This window comes from Scyliorhinus canicula, chromosome 15, assembly GCF_902713615.1.
Source record: "Scyliorhinus canicula chromosome 15, sScyCan1.1, whole genome shotgun sequence".
Classification (NCBI taxonomy): Eukaryota; Metazoa; Chordata; class Chondrichthyes; order Carcharhiniformes; family Scyliorhinidae; genus Scyliorhinus; species Scyliorhinus canicula.
The window spans coordinates 90,407,816-90,426,049 of NC_052160.1; the positions used below are offsets into that span (position 1 = coordinate 90,407,816).

The following is an 18,234-nucleotide window of genomic DNA, read 5'->3' on the forward strand; positions in this document are numbered from 1 at the left end:
GGGGTGGGGGAGGCTTGACTGATTGTGAGGATCCCGGGGTGATTGTTGGTCTCTCAACTTCTCCAATTCCTTACAGTGTGACGATTGGAAGATTTTAAATAAATTGGATTGTAAATGTATTGGCCAATGTAAGGGTTAAAAGCCTGGGGTTAGAATGTGTTTGTTGCCCTAGTCATTTTTTTTTAAAGAGTTCTGTTCTGTAGGACCTGAGTGATTTCAGCAGCCAAGAAGTGAAACCGATGAAGGAATATGTTTTTCAGTCTGGTTTAATGCATAGCGGTTTGCCTGAGGAAGTCCCTGGGGAGTTCATTTGTTTTTTTTAGCTTGGGGAGCTGAGGTCATTTCTGGGTGGAGTTCAGAAAGAGAGAGCAACATTTTGAGATGCTGTGGATAGAGGCAGTTCTAGAGAAGGCTGTGGCGAGAAAGCAGTTTTTGAGAAAGGCTTTTGGAAATTAGGTCTGATTTGGCCATCGTTGTTTTTGTTCGACCACAAGTAAAGGCAGCATTTTTACCAGTAGGAAAGTTTTAAGAAAAAGAGTAATAACATTTTAGAAGCAGAACAGTCTTGTCTGAAGACCGGGGCTGAAACAACCCAGCTGAAGTAGCCATTTGAAGATACTCAGCCAGAGTCTGAAGGGGTTCTAACAAGTGCCAGAACTTGTTCTGTAATGCAAATATTACTTTATGCCATGCTGGTTTAAGTTGGATTGAGCTGTATGTTTATTTTCTTGTGGTTTAATGGGTAATTGAGTAGTAGTGTTAAGGTGCAAATGTAAGCTGTTCTTTTCAGGTATGAAGCTAAAAAAATGTTTAATATTGGGCTCGATTCTACGTAGCTCTATAACGAAATCAGGATCGGCGATCGGGCGGTGAATAGATCCGGACGCCGGAATCGGGGCAGGAGCAGGTTTGACGTCAATTTCCAATGCTCCGCCCCCTCCAAACATGCGTCATCGAAGGCGTGCCGCACACAATTGCAAGGCCACAGTAGTGCGAGCAGGAGTGGGGGAGTCCTTGTTTAAGGACAAAGAAGGTGACCGGAATTCTCTAGTCCCACTGACAGTGCATCCCTGCTGGCAGAGTTCCCAGTGGTGTGGGATGGCTTCAATGGGAAATCCTATTGACAGCAGCGGCAATAGAGCACCTCGCCGGTAGCGAATGGTGCACCACGTCCCGCTGCGGAGACACATGTGTCCGGGGACTGGAGAATCCTGCCCAATCTAGTGGAAGCATTGTTGTGGAAGGTGGGATCATCAAAACGGATAAGATGGAGACAGAGAAACTGGGAGAATAGAATGGACTCCTTACAGGAAGCAAGGTTTGAGGTGGTGTAGGTGAAGACGCTGTGGGAGTCCGTAGGCTGTAATGAATCTTAGTAGACTATCTGTCACCAGAAATGGAAACAGAGAAGTCGGGGAAGGGAGGTGATGTGTTAGAGATGGATCATGTGAAGGTGGGAAGGGTGGAAACAGGAAACAAAATAATTAACCTTTCCGGTTCCGGATTAGAACAGGAAGCAACACCCATCTTTAATGTACCAGAAAAAAGGGGCAGCACGGTGGATTAGCCCTGCAGCCTCACAGCGCCGAGATCCCAGGTTCGATCCCGGCTCTGGGTCACTGTCCGTGTGGAGTTTGCACATTCTCCACGTGTTTGCGTGGGTTTCGCCCCCACAACCCAAAAATGTGCAGGGTAGGTGGAGTGGCCACACTAAATTGCCCCTGAATTGGACAAAATGAATTATGTAAAAAAAAGTAGGATTGGAACATGGAATGTTCCACATACTCTACAAACAGAGAGGCATAACTGTGACCCATGAGGGGACAAATAATCACATCCTTTATTTGGAGGAAGTTAATGTAAAACAAAGTAAAATGAAACAAAATTGTTTGCAACAGAGAATGAAGTGAGTGGCTGCAGAGAGAGAGAGAGGAATCGCCTATTCTCCCTGCATCTTGTTCAAGAAGCATTTCAAATGACTGAACACACAGCTACTTAAACCCAGCATAAATCGAGAAGTCGATGGGAATGGGAAGGGCGAGATACACTAATAAGAATGTAGCAATCTCCCCTTCTTGTAATTAGAATTTTTAGTAGTCAGATCACTAAACTTCCTCTTGAAAGCACAAACTAATTTACTTCACCATATGTTCCAGATGCTGTGACTGATTCAGCACCTTCTTAATATTTAACCTGGTGAGGGTCACTTCAGGTTGTGGTCCCTTTAGGAACACTCACAGCCTCGCCAATTTGCTTGTTGGACTGCGTTCTCAGAATGCGGCACTGCACCAGTTGGAAACAGGACAATGGTGCACTGTCACCGCAGGGCAGGCTCAATTCCTGGAACAGCTTTCTCCAAATCCGCTGCCCTAAATTGACCACACCCATCAACGCAGAAACACTTTCCCACTCCACAAACTGTGATAATGCCATTTCAATTTGGAATGAGAAGGTTTGGCCTCCGCTGCTTCTGACCATGCACTGGCACGGACGCAATTTTCCCACTAAATGCGATAATTGGTGCAACAGGATAGCACAATTACAGTACTCTATTCTTTAACCAGATCAATCATCCTAAAATCCGAAATCATCTATAAATCATGAGATCCTTCAATCCGTCTACAACAGAAGTAGAGAAGCAAGGAAATTTCATGGAATTAGAATGGCTTAAGTACACATAAAGATCATTTGACTTTAATAAAATGGTATTTGATTAAATTTTACTTATATTAGTCGTTAACTCAGGGCATCTTAACCAGGTGAGGATTAGCAAGTAAACTCAACTACTACTGCGCAAAATAGGCGGAGAATATAACACGTTTTAGCAGAAGCTTTGAAATTGGTGTTAATGCAAAAAGCTAATGGCCAGTATAAGCAGCTGACAGTTTTAAACATGGATGTTTTAAGCGGTGAGCGAATTAATGCCTTCTTTTGGTGTTTTGTTAAACCGTGACACAATTGTTTCATCAATCATGTCACTGCACTCTCTTCATTCACAAATCTCATTTTGCCAGACCCGATTTAGTATTCTCAGCATTTATTACCAGTACACTGAGCTGCAAAGCACTGTGACACAAGAATAGCAAGAGCAGAATGGTAATGTGATACCTGATCCATATCCCGTGAAGGGCTCCTGCCACGTGATGGAAGATGCCCGATAGCAGACGTTCTGCTATGTTCTGTACATTCATAAGGACCTTATCACAAAGTTAGATGAATAAGTTAGGGGGAAGCTTATTTTATACCTTCAAATTGTTTTAAATTGTTAAGTTACAGAATAAAGGCCAGTGTCAGTGCAGGAGGTTGGATGTGTAGGTTCAATGAGATAGGAGCCAGAATTCCCATTCCACTGGTTTCCCAGCGGCATGGGGTGGCCTCAATGGGAAATCCCATTGACATGCGACGGGAATAGAGAAACCCGCCACCAGCGAGCAGCGCACCACATTCTCCGTCCTCGCTGACACCGATAGTGGGGCGGAATCGCAACAGAGAATCCCGACCAGGATGTGATTTTGCATTTGCAATTCTCTGTCTTACTGATCTCAGGGAGGAGCGATATGTGGCGGCCAGGGGCTGGATTCTCCGGTCCCCCAGCCACGTGTTTCTCAGCGGCGCACTGTTCACTGGCGGCGACATTCTCTACTCCTGCATCTTGTCAATGGGATGTCCCATTGAAGCCACCCTACGCTGCCAGGAAACCTGCGGGTGGGGGTACACTGCTGGCGGAATCACAACGGCTGGAGAATTCCAGCCCAGGTGTTTTTCTGTCGAATGGGAGAGTCAGACTGGAATTCTCTTGTACGAATTCTAGGAGCTGCTTGCATGTGGCAGGCAGATGGCAGGAAACTGGTTCACTGTCCACTCTCCTGGTTGAAGGTGATTTGTGTGCTGCGATGTCCACAAAAAGGGAAGAAGAGAGAGTCTCTTATAGAAAGAAGAACTCTTGTCATTAACCAAAAGAAAACTGACGGCTGTCTTTAGCTTCTATGACTAGGTCACATGGCAGTACTCTGAAGGCTTCAACGTCATGGTTTGATCAGTTTACATCCTTAAACTGAAACTCAGGATTAGATTACAGTCATGAATTCACCACCGGGTACAGGAACATAATAACAGCATTCTGCCCCTCAATCTTCTTTCACCATCGACTGAAATCATGGCTGCTCTGTATCTTACCTCCAACTACCTGCCTCTGTTCTGTAACCCTTAATACCGTTGTTTATTGGTAATACAGCAATCTCAGTATTAACCTTTTCAGTTGACCATCAACAGCTGTCTGGAGGAGAGATACAGATTTCATTCTTCTTGTCGTGAATAAAGTTTTGGTTTTCCAAAGAGTACATTTGCTTTTATTTCACTATAAACTGCTATTGAGAGTGCCCAAGTTCTCTAAGTGTGCAATTAATTCATACTCACCATCAATGATTACAATCTTATTCAAAGAGGCTTACTGATAAATGACCAGCAGTACTGAGTAATTCTGTAGTACACAACAAAAGCAAGATACTGCAGATGTTGAAAATTTGAAATAGACTGAAAATGCTGGGAAACACTCTGATAGGATCCGTGGAGAGTGAAATAATGTTTCCTTTCCAGTAGCTACCTGATCCGCTGAGTGGTTCTGGCATTTTCCATATATATTATATATCAACCGAGCTGAATAAGAAAATAAATCATCCAGGAAAAATGTTGACAAAAGGTGAAGATGGAAGTCCAGACCGATGGGGCAAATAGGTGGCATGGACAGCCCCATGGCTGGCTGCACCTTCACCTTTTTGAAATACTGCTGTTTGTGCATTTAACGCACAAGCAGCAATTCAATTTTTCACTTTAAAATGCACAACTACCCTTCAAAGTAAACAAATTGGGTTAACCAGCAATGTGAATACATAGGAACTAGACTGAAACAAGGGAAACCTATCACATTTCTTGAATCCACCACTATGGAAGCTACAATGAAGTCTAGGGAATTTAGCATGCTTATGCTTATCAACTGCTAACAAAAGAAGTGATATATCATAAGGAATATGTCAACTTGCCCCTGTTCTCCATTGAACTATTCTTAATCTCACTCTGGGATAATTCAGATTTTCTTCAGTGTGTACTGAACTAATAAACAGGACACCCAAATGGCAAGTCAAATTGCAGGTGGCCATTTTGAATGGAATGGCAGCCATTTGGGGGGAGAAATTGGCTACGGTGGGATTAAAGTGTGGCAACTGTCATTTTAAGATGAAGCTGATGTTTTTATATTACTTTGTGGTTGTGGTGATAGATAAGTTTTTGAGGATGTCTCTCAGCACCTATCATTTTTCATAGATTGGCATGCATGTAACTCCTAACAGATGTCTGTATCCATAAAATGGCCGCCAAAGGTGCCCCCAAATTTTACCAGAGAACTCAATAAAAGGCATTCTCTTCCTTGGGGATTCCAGTTGTTCATTTTTCACTCTACATTAAGCCTGCCCAGCTTTCACCACTGTCCCATATATTTGCTTCTGCATTATTTAATCTAACGGGGGTGGAATAGATCGTGAAATATGATTGATTTGGGACCACTGACAAGATACCTTTAAAGTATAAGTACAATTGTATATATACAGGGTAAAAATGTTTTGGAAATGAATAATCTTAAAGTGGGAGTTAATTAACTTCAAGATGGAAACAGAAACCCATCTTTGCATCTTTGATCTGTGGATTAGCCAAGTATAGAAACTTTGTCCGAGTTACCAACAAATAATCAATGATTAAAACCTCAGTGATAGATGTAGTACAGATGATGTGTGAAGCCAGCTCAACACCATCTTGTCAAGGGCCTAACCAGCGACACCCACATCCTGTGGAAGAATTTAAAAATCTGCTGGCCAAGTGATTCTGTGCCCAAGATTCTCTGTTATGCATTTGAACTTGTTGATCAACACCTTTTTAAGTTAGGAGATCTTTAAGACTATGATGCATAAAAGAAATAATAAATTCATAACCCAATCTGGAAAAACATATTTTAATCCTTGTAGATTTAATTCTATCTTTATTGTTTCTAATTTCTCTATCGGTATTGTGTCGGCTCACTGCTTCTGTATGATGTTGGTACTTGCAAATGAATCCAATTATTAGTTGTAGCCTGCAATATGCTATTCTAGCTGTGAGGTACTTAATGGCCGGATTATCCGGCTTTTCGCTGGTGGCAAGGTTATCTGGTTCCGCCAGCAGCACAACCCGCCCGTGGGTTTCCCGGGGGGGGGGGGGGGGGGGGGGGGGGGCATGGGGGGGCTTCAATGGGAATGCCCATTGACAGCAAAGGGAGGAGAGAATCCCTCTGCCGGGAAGCCAGAGAATCAACCCATTGGGCTGGATTCTCCATCAGCGGAATCCTCTGTTTCGGCGTCAGCGCACTCACGCCCCCGGTTTTCCCGACGGTGTGCGGCTGCCCACAATGGGAAACCCCATTGGTCGGCTGGCGGGATGGAGGGTCCCGCTGACGGTGGTGGCGCGCCGCACCAGAAAACAGGTGCGGCGGGTCGGAGAATCCCACCCACTGTCTTTGGAGTGGACAGGAACGGAAAATGCAATCGTCACACAATGTGATTTTCAGTGAGATGTACCAGTGTTACAGGGTGATTGTTTAACTGCAGCACATTATTCTATTATGGTACATAAAGAAGTGTAGATTGATGTTCAGAGGAGACTTGGTAGGTTTTTGGAAATGGTTGTTTTAATGTAAATACAAATTCAATGAACTGGAAGAAAGTTTGAACTGACAGAGGGTTGGGAGTGGTGTGTGAGTGACATTTTAGTGGTGGTGCAAAACTGCCGATGCAAAATCAACCACCTGCCTAATGTCCAAATTTAGTTTTTCTATGGCAGATTTCACCAACCTTAACTGCAAAATTGAACAACAGCAGTTTTGTAAGCAAAACAAAAGGCTCAGAAAGTCTGAGCTCTGGGAAGCGTAGACCCTCCAAATGTCCATGTACACACTGCAAGATTCCTGCTTCAGAAGGTGATGGATAACTCTTTACACAAACATCTACATTGCAAAAGAGAGAGCCCGACAGAAAGGAGCAGCGGTCTATGGAGCTTTTTTTTCTATTAATTTGGAGTACCTAATTATTTGTTTTTCCAATTAAGGGGCTATTTAGCATGGCCGATCCACCTGACCTGCACACCTTTGGATTGTGAGGGTGAAACCCACGCAGACACTGGGAGAATGTGCAAACTCCACACACAGTGACCCAGGGCCGGAAACGAACCCAGGTCCTCAGTGCCGTAGGCAGCAGTGCTAACCACTGCCACTCTTGCTGTGTTTGGAGCTTGACTGTTGGCTCCCCGCCTGCATATTATGGGCTCACACAGAATGTGGAGACGCAGGTCTGTCTTCCTAGCTTTCAACAATTTTCACTCAATACAGAAGGGTTATAGAATCTCTGCAGTACGGGCGACATGGTGGTGCAATGGTTAGCACTGCTGCCTCACAGCACCGAGGACCCGGGTCCGATCTTGGCCCCGAGTCACTGTCCGTATGGAGCTTGCACATTCTCCCTGTGTCTGCGTGGGTCTCACCCCCACAACCCAAAGATGTGCAGGGTAAGTGGGTTGGCCATGCTAAATTTCCCCTTAATTGGAAAAAAATAATGGTGTACTCTAAAAAATTTTTTAAAGAATCTCTGCCACACAGACTGAGCATTCGATAAACTTCTTCAACATCAAAAATTCAACTGAGCTCCATTAATAGTTACCCTGCATTAATTCTCCTAAAGGTGATCATCAGACCTCCATTACAAATACTAATAAAAGCTGTGCTTTCGCAAAGGATAACAAATCAACCCAGAGTGTTAGAGAATGCTGAAGGTTCTGTGGATGAACTCAATTGATCTGTCATCCGAAAAGGATCACTGAATCATTAATTCGTTGGCCTGAACTTCCATCTTGTCCTCTATTGCCTACAATAATAAGTTCCATTGAACTCACGCTAAGTCACACTTCACTGTGAAGTCATTGGCACTCACCTGGAAAAACAACGAGTAAGATAGCTGTCACATTTCAGTGAGGACAGTTCTGTATTGCAGACTTGGTTGCTTCCTAGCTAGATCTCAGCCTGCTAAAGATCATCACACTTTTGCTCCCAATCCACGCACCCAAAACTGATTCAGTCAGCGGACTCATCATCAGGTCCCTCTCCAGATCCATTTCTCTAACGTTGATGCACTCACCTTTTTCTGGCAAATCAGCTTCTTCATTGCGTAGGTTGGAGGCACCGGCCTCATCGTCAAGACCTCCATCTATGTCATATTCTTCATCTGTGACAATAAGGAAGGCACAAAGGATTATGGCTGAAGATGGTGATACACAGTAAAATGTTATTCCTGAACATCCGACGGTCCTCCCAGTACAGTAGGTACTTTTTGGTGTCTAAAGACACACATTTCAGGTTCAAAATGACTTGAAAATTCTCCTTAAAGTTAATATTCACAGGCATCTATCCAGAGCCGACAGGCCATTCAATCCATCCAGAGTGATCATCCACTGAAACCTACGATCCAGCTGCCTCTTCAGGGACTACCTCCTCCCTTTTACTGCTTTTAATTTAGTTTCAGGAATATGCTTCTGAGCATGCTCAAATCCAAACTTCCTCATCACTGAAGTGATTTCCCCACATGAATTTTCTCATGCTGTATCCGTGATACACTACAGTCGAGAGTGCACCCAGAACACTTGGGGAGCTGGTGGCGTAATGGACTAGTAAACCAAAGACGCAGAGTAATGCTCTCGGGCACAGGTTTGAATCCCACCACTGAAATTTGAATTCAATAAAAATCTGGAATTAAAAAAAAAAATCTAATGACCTTACCTGGTCTGGCCTACATGTGGCTCCCAGCAATGTGGTTGCCTCTTAATGCCCCCTCAAGGCCAATTAGGGATGGGCAATAAATGCTGGCACATCCAGTCCCATGAACAAATTTTTTAAAAACACCATGGTGACAAATATCAATAGAAAATGCTGGAAAAACAGCAAATCCATTCTCCCTGGAGATGAGCTTAGTGGTAGAAAAACAAAAACAAAATTAAGAATTCAGATGCACGTAGCATTGATGAAAAACAAGATAAATGAACTAATGGCACAAATAGAGTTAAATGGGTATGAGCTGGTAACCATTACTGAGACATACACCGGGATTCTGCGAGCGTCGCGCCGAAATCGCGCTCAGCACGGGGACAGAGAGTAGGGCGTCAGAACTGCGATCGGGTCCGACGCTGGGACGCGAAACTCCAGCGACTGGAGAATTGGTGCCAGCCACGTGCATGCAGTTGATGCGGCACCAGTCGGGGACTGTTGAAAGAGGCCCCCGCAGCAATTCTCCGCGGTCGACCGGTCGAGTTCCCGCCAGCGAGGTTCACACATGGTTCCACCCAGCGGGTGCTCGGCGTCACGGCTGCAGTGGCCGTCCGTGTGGGGGGGGGGGGGGGGCGGGGGGCGGGGAGGATCAGTCTCCAGGGGCGGCCTCCACGATGGCCAGGCCCATGATAGGGGGCCACCGCTGGGCCGGCGTGCACAGTCTGGGGGGGGGCTTACCTTCTTCCGGACCTGCCCGCTGTGTGGATCCGCCATGTCGCGCAGGCCGGGTGTGGAACCGGCCGCCGCGCGTATGCACGGACCCGCGGTCGGCCGTGCAGTGCCGCGTATCAGCATCCGGAGCTGCGAGGAGCACTCCGGATCCGTGCTGGCCCCCTCTGGGCTACGGAATCGCTGGGCCAAGAGGCGCGTTGACGCCGGCGTGAAACATTCCGGTGTTTACGCCGGCGTCAACGCTTAGCCGTCATTTTGAGGAAATCCGGCCACGATTGCAAGGAGATCAAAGTTGGGGAAGCAATATTCAGGGTTATCAGACTTTTAGAAGGGACAGGCAGGAAGGAAAGGTGGTGGGATAGCTTTGCTAATAAGGAAATAAATACAGTTCTGAGGGACGATCGAGGCTTAGAGGTTGCGGAGTCGATTTGGGTGGAAATGACAAATACCAAAGGAAGGGAGTAGCTGGAGTTTGGTATATTGTATTGTATAGGCCCCTGAAAGAAGCCGCACTAAGCCGCACTGTGGGAAAGAGTTTAAATCAAGAAATAACAAATATATGTAAAATGAGTACTGCATTAATCATGGACGACGTTAATTTTCATACAGATTGGACGAATATAATTGGAAATGGCAGCCAAGAAAATTAATTTTCGGATATTTTTTTCCAAAGTGTCAGGCTTCAACTTGTGGCTCTTCAGCGGCACAGCTGAGTTTTTAATTCAGATCTTCAGTCACTTTGGAAAATAAATTCTGTGGGCGTGGTTTAGGCTGTCAGTCTGGTGGGGTGGGCTTGTTAGAGCTCGCAAGGCCGGCTGCAGAGATCAGGGCGCCATCTTTAAAAGGTGCCCCGATCAGCACTGAGGCTAAAATTTTCCTCCCCCCCACCCCCCCCCCCCCCCCCCCCCCCCCCCCCCGCACCATGGCACAGTCATAGAGCCATAAAGCTTTACAGCATGAAAACAGGTCCTTCGGTCCAACTTGTCCATGCTGCCCAGTTTTTAACCACTAAGCTCGTCCCAATTGCTCACATTTTACCCATATCCCTCCATACCCATTGTCATAATATACACATCAGTATATAATGGTGCAGAGACACACACTGACTGACACACTGCAAGACCAATCAACACACATATCCGGAACATCCGACGGTCCTCCCAGTACAGTAGGTACTTTTTGGTGTCTAAAGACACACATTTCAGGTTCAAAATGACTTGAAAATTCTCCTTAAAGTTAATATTCACAGGCATCTATCCAGAGCAGACAGGCCATTCAATCCATCCAGAGTGATCATCCACTGAAACCTACGATCCAGCTGCCTCTTCAGGGACTACCTCCTCCCTTTTACTGCTTTTAATTTAGTTTCAGGAATATGCTTCTGAGCATGCTCAAATCCAAACTTCCTCATCACTGAAGTGATTTCCCCACATGAATTTTCTCATGCTGTATCTGTGATACACTACAGTTGAGAGTGCACCCAGAACACTTGGGGAGCTGGTGGCGTAATGGTATTGTCTTTGGACTCGTAAACCAAAGACCCAGAGTGATGCTCTGGGGACCTGGGTTCAAATCCCACCACTGCAGATGGTGAAATTTGAATTCAATAAAAATCTAATGATGATGGGAAGGAAATCTGCTGTCCTTATCTGGTCTGGCCTACATGTGACTCCAGAGCCCCAGCAATGTGGTTGACTCTTAATGTCCCCTCAAGAGCAATTAGAGATGGGCAATAAATGCAGGCACATCCAGTCCCATGAACAAATTTTTTTAAAAACACCATGGTGACAAATATAAATAGAAAATACTGGAAAAACAGCAGCTCTATTGTCCGTAGAGGTGAGCTTAGTGTACGGAAAAGTGGTAGAAAAAAAAGTAAGAGTTCGGTATCTTAATGCACGTGGCATAAAAGAACAAGATAAATTAACTGCTAGAGTTAAATGGGTATAATCTGATAGCCATTACTGAGAAATAGGTGCAAGGAGATCAAAGTTGGGGAAACAATATTCAGGGTTATTTGACTTTTTGGAGGGACAGGTGGGAAGGAAAGGTGGTGGGATAGCTTTGCTAATAAGAGAGGAAATAAATACAGTTCTAAGGGATGATCGAGGCTCAGAGGTTCTGTGGAAGTGACAAATACCAAGGGAAGGAAGAGAGTGGTTGGAGTATGGTGTGTTGTATTGTATAGCCCCCTGAAAGTAGCCACACTGTAGGAAAGAGCTTAAATCAAGAAATAACAAATATGTATAAAACGAGTACTGCATTAATCATGGACACCTTGGGTGGAATTCTCTGCTCCCGCGCGGCATCGGGAAGGCCGTCGTGAACTTGGCCGAGTTTCATGACGGCCTCGGAGGCCGCTCCTCGCACCCTATTCAACCCCCCGGGGGGCTAGGAGCGGCGCTCCGTAAATCTCGGCTACCGGGCCTTGACGCTTGCTGAGAATGACGCGACGGCGGCGCCTAAGTCACGACAGTTGACGGCTCCAACCCGCGCATGTGCGGTTGCCGTCTTCCCCTCTGCTGCCCCGCAAGACGTGGCGGCTTGATCTTGCAGGGCGGCGGAGGTGAAAGAGTGCGTCGGTTGGAGACGCCAGCCCGACGATCGGTGGGCACCGATCGCGGGCCAATCCCCTCCCGAGAACGGCCGTGGTGCTCACTCCCCTCTCCGCCCCCCACAAGCCACAAACGAAGATTTGGCGCCATGTTCACGACGGCAGTGACCAGGTGTGGTTGCCGCCGTCGTGAACCGGTCGGGAACGTCAGGCCACTCAGCCCATCCGGGCCGGAGAAACGCCGGTTGCCGTGAAAAACGGCGAGCGTCAATTCTCCGAGCGGGGGGGGTGGGAGAATCGCGGGGGTGCCAGGGCGGCGTGTCGTGAGTCGCCCGGAACTCCCGTGATTCTCCCACCCGGCGTGGGGAGCGGAGAATCGCGCCCCTTTAATTTTGATACAGATTGGGCGAATATAATTGGAAATGGCAGCCAAGAAAACAAATTTTTGAATATTGTTTTCCAGAATGTCAGGCTCCAACTTGTGGCTCTTCAGCTGCACAGCTGAGTTTTTAGTTCAGATTTTCAGACACTTCGGAAAATAAATTCTGTGGGCGTGGTTTACGCTGTCAGTCTGCAAAGTCTCCTCAGCTCCAGAGAAAAAAGTCCCAGTCTATCCAGCCTTTCCTTATAACACAAACCATCAAGTCCTGGTAGCATCCCAGTAAATCTTTTCTGCACTCTTTCTAGTTTAATAATATCCTTTCTATAATAGGGTGGCCAGAACTGTACAGTAAGTATGGCCTTACTAATGTCTTGTACAACCTCAGCAAGACGTCCCAACTCCTGTATTCATGTTCTGACCAATGAAAGCAAGCATGCCGAATGCCTTCTTCAGCACCCTGTCTACCTGTAACCACTTTCAAGGAGCTATGACCCTTACTCCTAGATCTCTTTGTTCTATAATTCTCCCCAATACTCTATCATTAACTGAGTAGATCCTGCCCCGATTCGATCTACCCAAATGCATCACCTCACATGAGAGCCCACACCGTCGGGAACTCGGCCGGTCGTGGGCGGAGCATCGGAGGCGGGATAGGTGGCGATTTTCAGCAGGTGGAGCATAGCAAAAGTGACGCCGCCCCCGATATTGGCATCATCAGCGATTCTCCGTCCCCACGCCAAACACAATTTCGGCATCGGGGAACGGAGAATCCATCCCCCAGTCTAATACCATCAAAATTAGCCTTGCCCCAGTTTAGATTTTAACTTTTGGGCCAGATCTATCATTCTCCATAGCTATCTTAAAACTATTGGAATTATGGTCACTCTTCCCAAAGTGATCCCTCACTAACACTTCTGTCACCTGCTAATTTCCCAAGAGGAGGTCAAGTTTTGCCCCCTTTCTAGTCGGGCCATCCACATATTGAAGGAGAAATTTCTCCTGAATACATTCAACAAATGTCTCTCCATCCAAGCCTCTAGTGCTATGGCTGTCCCAGTCAATGTTGGGAAAGATAAAGTCCCCAACCATTACCAGTCTATTTTTCTTGCAGCTATCTATAATTTCCTTACATATTTGCTCCTCAATTTCCTGCTGACTATTTGGGGGCCTGTAGTACAATCCTATCAAATTGATCTCTCCCTTCTTATTTTTCAGTTCTACCCATATAGACTCAGTGGGCGAACTCTCGGATATATCCCCTCTCAGTACTGCCGTGATATTCTCCTTAATCAAAAACGCAACTCTCCCTCCCCTCTTTCCTCCTGTTCTATCTTTCCTACAGCATCTGTACCCTGGAACATTGAGCTGTCAGACCTGCCCCTCCCTTAGTCATGTTTCAGTAATAGCTATAATATCCCAGTCCCATGTGCCCATCCATGCCCTGTGTTCATCTGCCTTGCCCGTCAAGCCTCTTGCATAGAAATAAATGCGGTTTAATCTCGACTTCCTTTGCTCTCTGCCCTGCTTTCTCAGACCATCTGTGCAGTTATGTTTTGTACACTTTTCCTGTGTTTTATTTTTCTTAGCCTTACTGGACCCATTCACTGAGTTCTCCACAGTCTCAGTACTTTGTACTGTGGCTCTTTTTCATTTTTGACTTTGGTTTCTCTGCCTTCCACTTTCCCCCTTACTGCCTCTTGTTTCTGTCCCTGTTTTAATCCCTTCTGTCTTCTTGTATCGATTCCCACCCCTCTGCCACATTAGTCATCGGGGTGCGGTGCGCCCCCCCCCCCCTCTCTCCCCCCCCCCCTCTCTCCCCCCCCCCACTCCCACAGTGGACAACAGCCACCCGCTCCTCCCCATGAATGCAACTTTCTCTCTCACTCAGTGGCTGGCTCCTTGGAGGGTCCGGAGTGCCAGGGGCCATTGCAATTTCCTCTACCTTTAGGTCCCCCTCAATTGATTCACTCCTTTAAATAGTTGTTGTAAACTTCACTGACATGACATGAGCGAGGTATGAATATTCAGTGCCGGGGAGATCATATGGTGGGGAGGTTGCTAATTATATGTAAGTGTATTACAATGTGTTACAACAAAGTTCTAGCTTTTGTGGGCAGGAACCTTGGGCAGGATTCTCCGATCCTGAGGCTAAATGTTAACGCCGTCGTAAACGCCGTCGCGTTTGCCGACGGCGTCAACATGGCCTCAGGATCAGCAATTCTGGGGCACTGGAGCGACCCACGCCGCTCCAGTTGCTGATCCCGGCGACAACTGGGCGCATGTGTAATGGCACTGGCGTCAACGCGCGCATGCGCAGTGGCTCTGTTCTCCGCACCGGCCCCAAAGCAACATGGCGTCGGGTTACAGGGGCTGGAAATATCCATGTTAAAGAAGAGGAAATATGATGGTATGAGGAAGGAATTGGCCAAGGTGGACTGGTCATACAGATTGGTAGGTAAGACAATAAGAGGAAAGACTGTAAGGGGAGGCAGGATCTACCATGCACAATCAAGGAAGTTAAGGAGGGTATTAAGTTGAAAGCAGAAACATATAGGCTGCGATTCTCCATTGCAAGTCCACTCTGCTACGGCTACTGGAAAGGACGGAGAACTTGGCGCTCAGCCAAATCTCCCGCTGCTGTGAATGGATGAAGAATCCTGCCCATAATCTGGCAAAGGTTAGTGGTCGGCCAGAAAAGTGGAATAGATTGTGAATGCAGCAATGATGGACTAAAATAATAATCAGGAAGGAGAAAATAAACTATGAGGGTAGGTTAGCAAGAAATATAAAAATACACAATAAGAGCTTTTTGAAGTACATTAACAGGAAGAGAGAAGTAAAAAAATACATTGACCCTTAGAGAATGAAACTGGAGAAGTAATTATGTGGAACAAGGAAATGGCAGAGGAGTTAAATAGATACTTTGCATCGGTCTTTACTGGAGAGGATACCACAAGCCTCCCAGAAATAGTACAAAAAATACAGGAAGGAATTGAATACAGTCACCATTACCAGAGAATTTGGTTTTGGCAAACCAATGGGGTTAACGGCTGACATGTCCCCTGGAGCTGATGGTTTGCACCCCAGGATCGTAAAGAAGGTAGCTACAGAGATTGTAGATGCACAGATAGTCATTTGTTTAAAATCCTTGGGCTCTGGAATGTGCCAAAGGATTGGATAACAGCCCCTGGGTTACCCTTTTGTAAAGGGAAAAGAGGCAAAATGCAGGAAACTACAGGCCATTTAATCTAACCTCAGTTATTGGCAAAATATTAGAATTTATTGTTAAGGAGACGATAGCAGTGCATTTGGAAAGTCATAATCTGATCAAGCAGAGTCAGCAAGGTTTCATGAAGGGGAAATTATGTCTGATGAATTTATTAGACTTCATTGAGGAGGTATCAGCCTGTGTAAATACAGGATGTCCAGTCGATGTTGTATATTTGGGTTTTCAAAGGGCATTTGTTAAGGTGCCACACAAAAGGCTACTACCAGCAAGATAGGCGCTCATGGTATTGGAGGTACTATTTTGGCATGAATAGCAGATTAGCTAACTAACAGGAAGCAGCGAGTAGCAATATGGGGGTCTTTCTCAGGTTGGAGGGCAGTACCCATTGGAGTGCCACAGGCATCAGTGCTAAGACCGCACTCTTTACAATGTATATTAATGATTTGAAGGAAGGAACAGAGAGTATTGTGGCCAAATTTGCGAATGATACAAAGATGGGAGGTAAGGCAGATTGTTAGGAGGATGTAAATAGTTTACAGAGAGATAGCGACACATTAAGTGAGTGGGTAGAAAATTGGCAAATGTGGGAAAATGTGGAATTGTTAATTTTTGAAGAAAGTATGGGAAGGCGGATTACTATTTAAATGGAGAGGGACTGCAGTAAAACTGCAGCAAAAAGGGACTTGGGCTCCTTGTTCATGAAACCCAGAAAGCTAACATACAGGTTCAGAAGGTAATAGTGAAGGCAAATGGAATGCTGGCTTGTATTTCAAAAGAACTGGAGTATAAAAGTAAAGAGGTGTTGCTGTAACTGTACAAGGTACTGGTGAGGCCAAATTTAGAATACTGTGTACAGTTTTGGTCCCCTTATTTAAAGAAAGATATATTATCATTGGAAGCAGTACAAAGGAAGTTTACGTGAATGGTCCTGGGTATGGAGGGACTGCCATATTAGGAAAGATTGAGACTTGTTATAGTGTTATTATTATGCATCTTCTTATTTGAATTCATTGCTGATGTCATCAGTAAGTGTTGTGACATCATTAGTTGCTGTTGTTTCTTATGTATATTCGTATTTAACTGCCGTTAGTTCTAACTCTATTCAGTTACTGGTATTTTGATGTTTAACTAGCTGCTTCCGTTTTTGAATCCATACTGTCATGTGAGAGTACCTTTAAGAAATGGGTGTTTGTAAATGGATGTGTATATAAATATCTGTAGTGAGAGTACCTTTAAGAAATGGGTCTTTATTACTGAAGTGATGTCAGAGAGTGGGTGGAACAGGCTTCAGGGTCTGTTTTAGTTTTGTTTCCAGAGCTGGATAGCTGCAGACACAGCCAGAAGGTGTACAAATCTCTCTCTGTAATCTAAAGACTGTAAATCGATCCTGGTTATTTAAAACTAATAACAGTAGTGACTTTAACCTGGTGTGCTTCTGGTTTAAGTCATATAGATGTTAAAAGGAAAGCTTAAAGGATTACTTAGTGTTGTAGTCTTTGGGGGTTGTATTTGAATTGATGGTTGCTAAGATGTTCACTGTATGTTTTAAAAAGGTTAACTTGGGTTCATAGAATAAACATTGTTTTGCTTTAAAAATTACTTTTCCATTTCTGCTGTACCACACCTGCAGAGTGGGCCGTGTGCTCCCCATACCACAATCTATTAAAAGTTGTGGGTCAGATGAACTCCATGATATACTGTGGGGTTCTCTAAACCCTGGTCCATAACAATACTGTATTGTAAACTTAATTATTTTTTTATATATTAAAGAAGATTAACTTAAAACATGTTTTTGACTACTTTTTTTGCGATCATGTTACCACAGGTGTGTTCTCCTTGGAATTCAGAAGAATGAGAGGTGATTTGATTGAAACATATAAGATTCTTAGGTGGTTAGAAAGGTAAATGCTGGGAGGATCTTTCCATTCACGGGGGAATGGAGGACCAGAGGACATAGTCACAGAATATGGGGGTGCTCATTTCAGATGGATGGGAGGATGAACTTCTTCTCTTAAAGAGTGGTGAATCTTTGGAATTCTTCACTCCACGAAGCTTTGGAGGTCAAGTCCTTGAATATTTTCACACTGAGGTCAATAGGTTTTTAATCAGTTCAGGAATTAAGGGTTATTGGGATAAGGCCGGAAAGTGGAATTAGTGAGTGTCAGATCAACCATGGTCTTATAAAGTAGCAGAGCGGGCTCGAAGGGCTGAATGGCCTGCTCCTGTTCCTATTTCTTATGGTCTTATCTGTTCTCACCAGAGACACTGCAAGATTTGCTGACGACTCCAGTATTTTTCATTTTTATTTTAGATTTTCAACATCCATATAGCATTTTGCTTTTAGTTCATCATACACTGATTGAGGTTGGTGCACCTATCCTGCGCATTTTTGGGTTGTGGGGGTGAGACCCATGTAGGCTCAAGGAGAATGTGCAAACTCCACACAGACAGTGACCCTGGGCCGTGAGGCTGCAGAGCTAACCACTGTGCTACTGTACCGCCCA

General features: G+C 45.2%; 1 protein-coding gene across 12 annotated transcripts in view; it reads right to left on the reverse strand.

Moving 5' to 3' along the window:
- The window catches only part of mical1 (microtubule associated monooxygenase, calponin and LIM domain containing 1), a 204,904-nt gene that overhangs the window by 62,476 nt on the left and 124,194 nt on the right, over positions 1-18,234 (reverse strand). For 10 of the 12 annotated variants that reach the window (XM_038819533.1, XM_038819540.1, XM_038819539.1 and 7 more), the window contains 2 exons: positions 8,211-8,297; positions 3,109-3,197 (listed from right to left, as the gene is read on the reverse strand). In XM_038819533.1, coding sequence (XP_038675461.1) covers positions 3,109-3,197; positions 8,211-8,297 — 176 coding nt within the window. The remainder of the gene's footprint in view (positions 1-3,108; positions 3,198-8,210; positions 8,298-18,234) is intronic. The other 2 variants (XM_038819544.1, XM_038819543.1) reach the window with 1 other exon arrangement.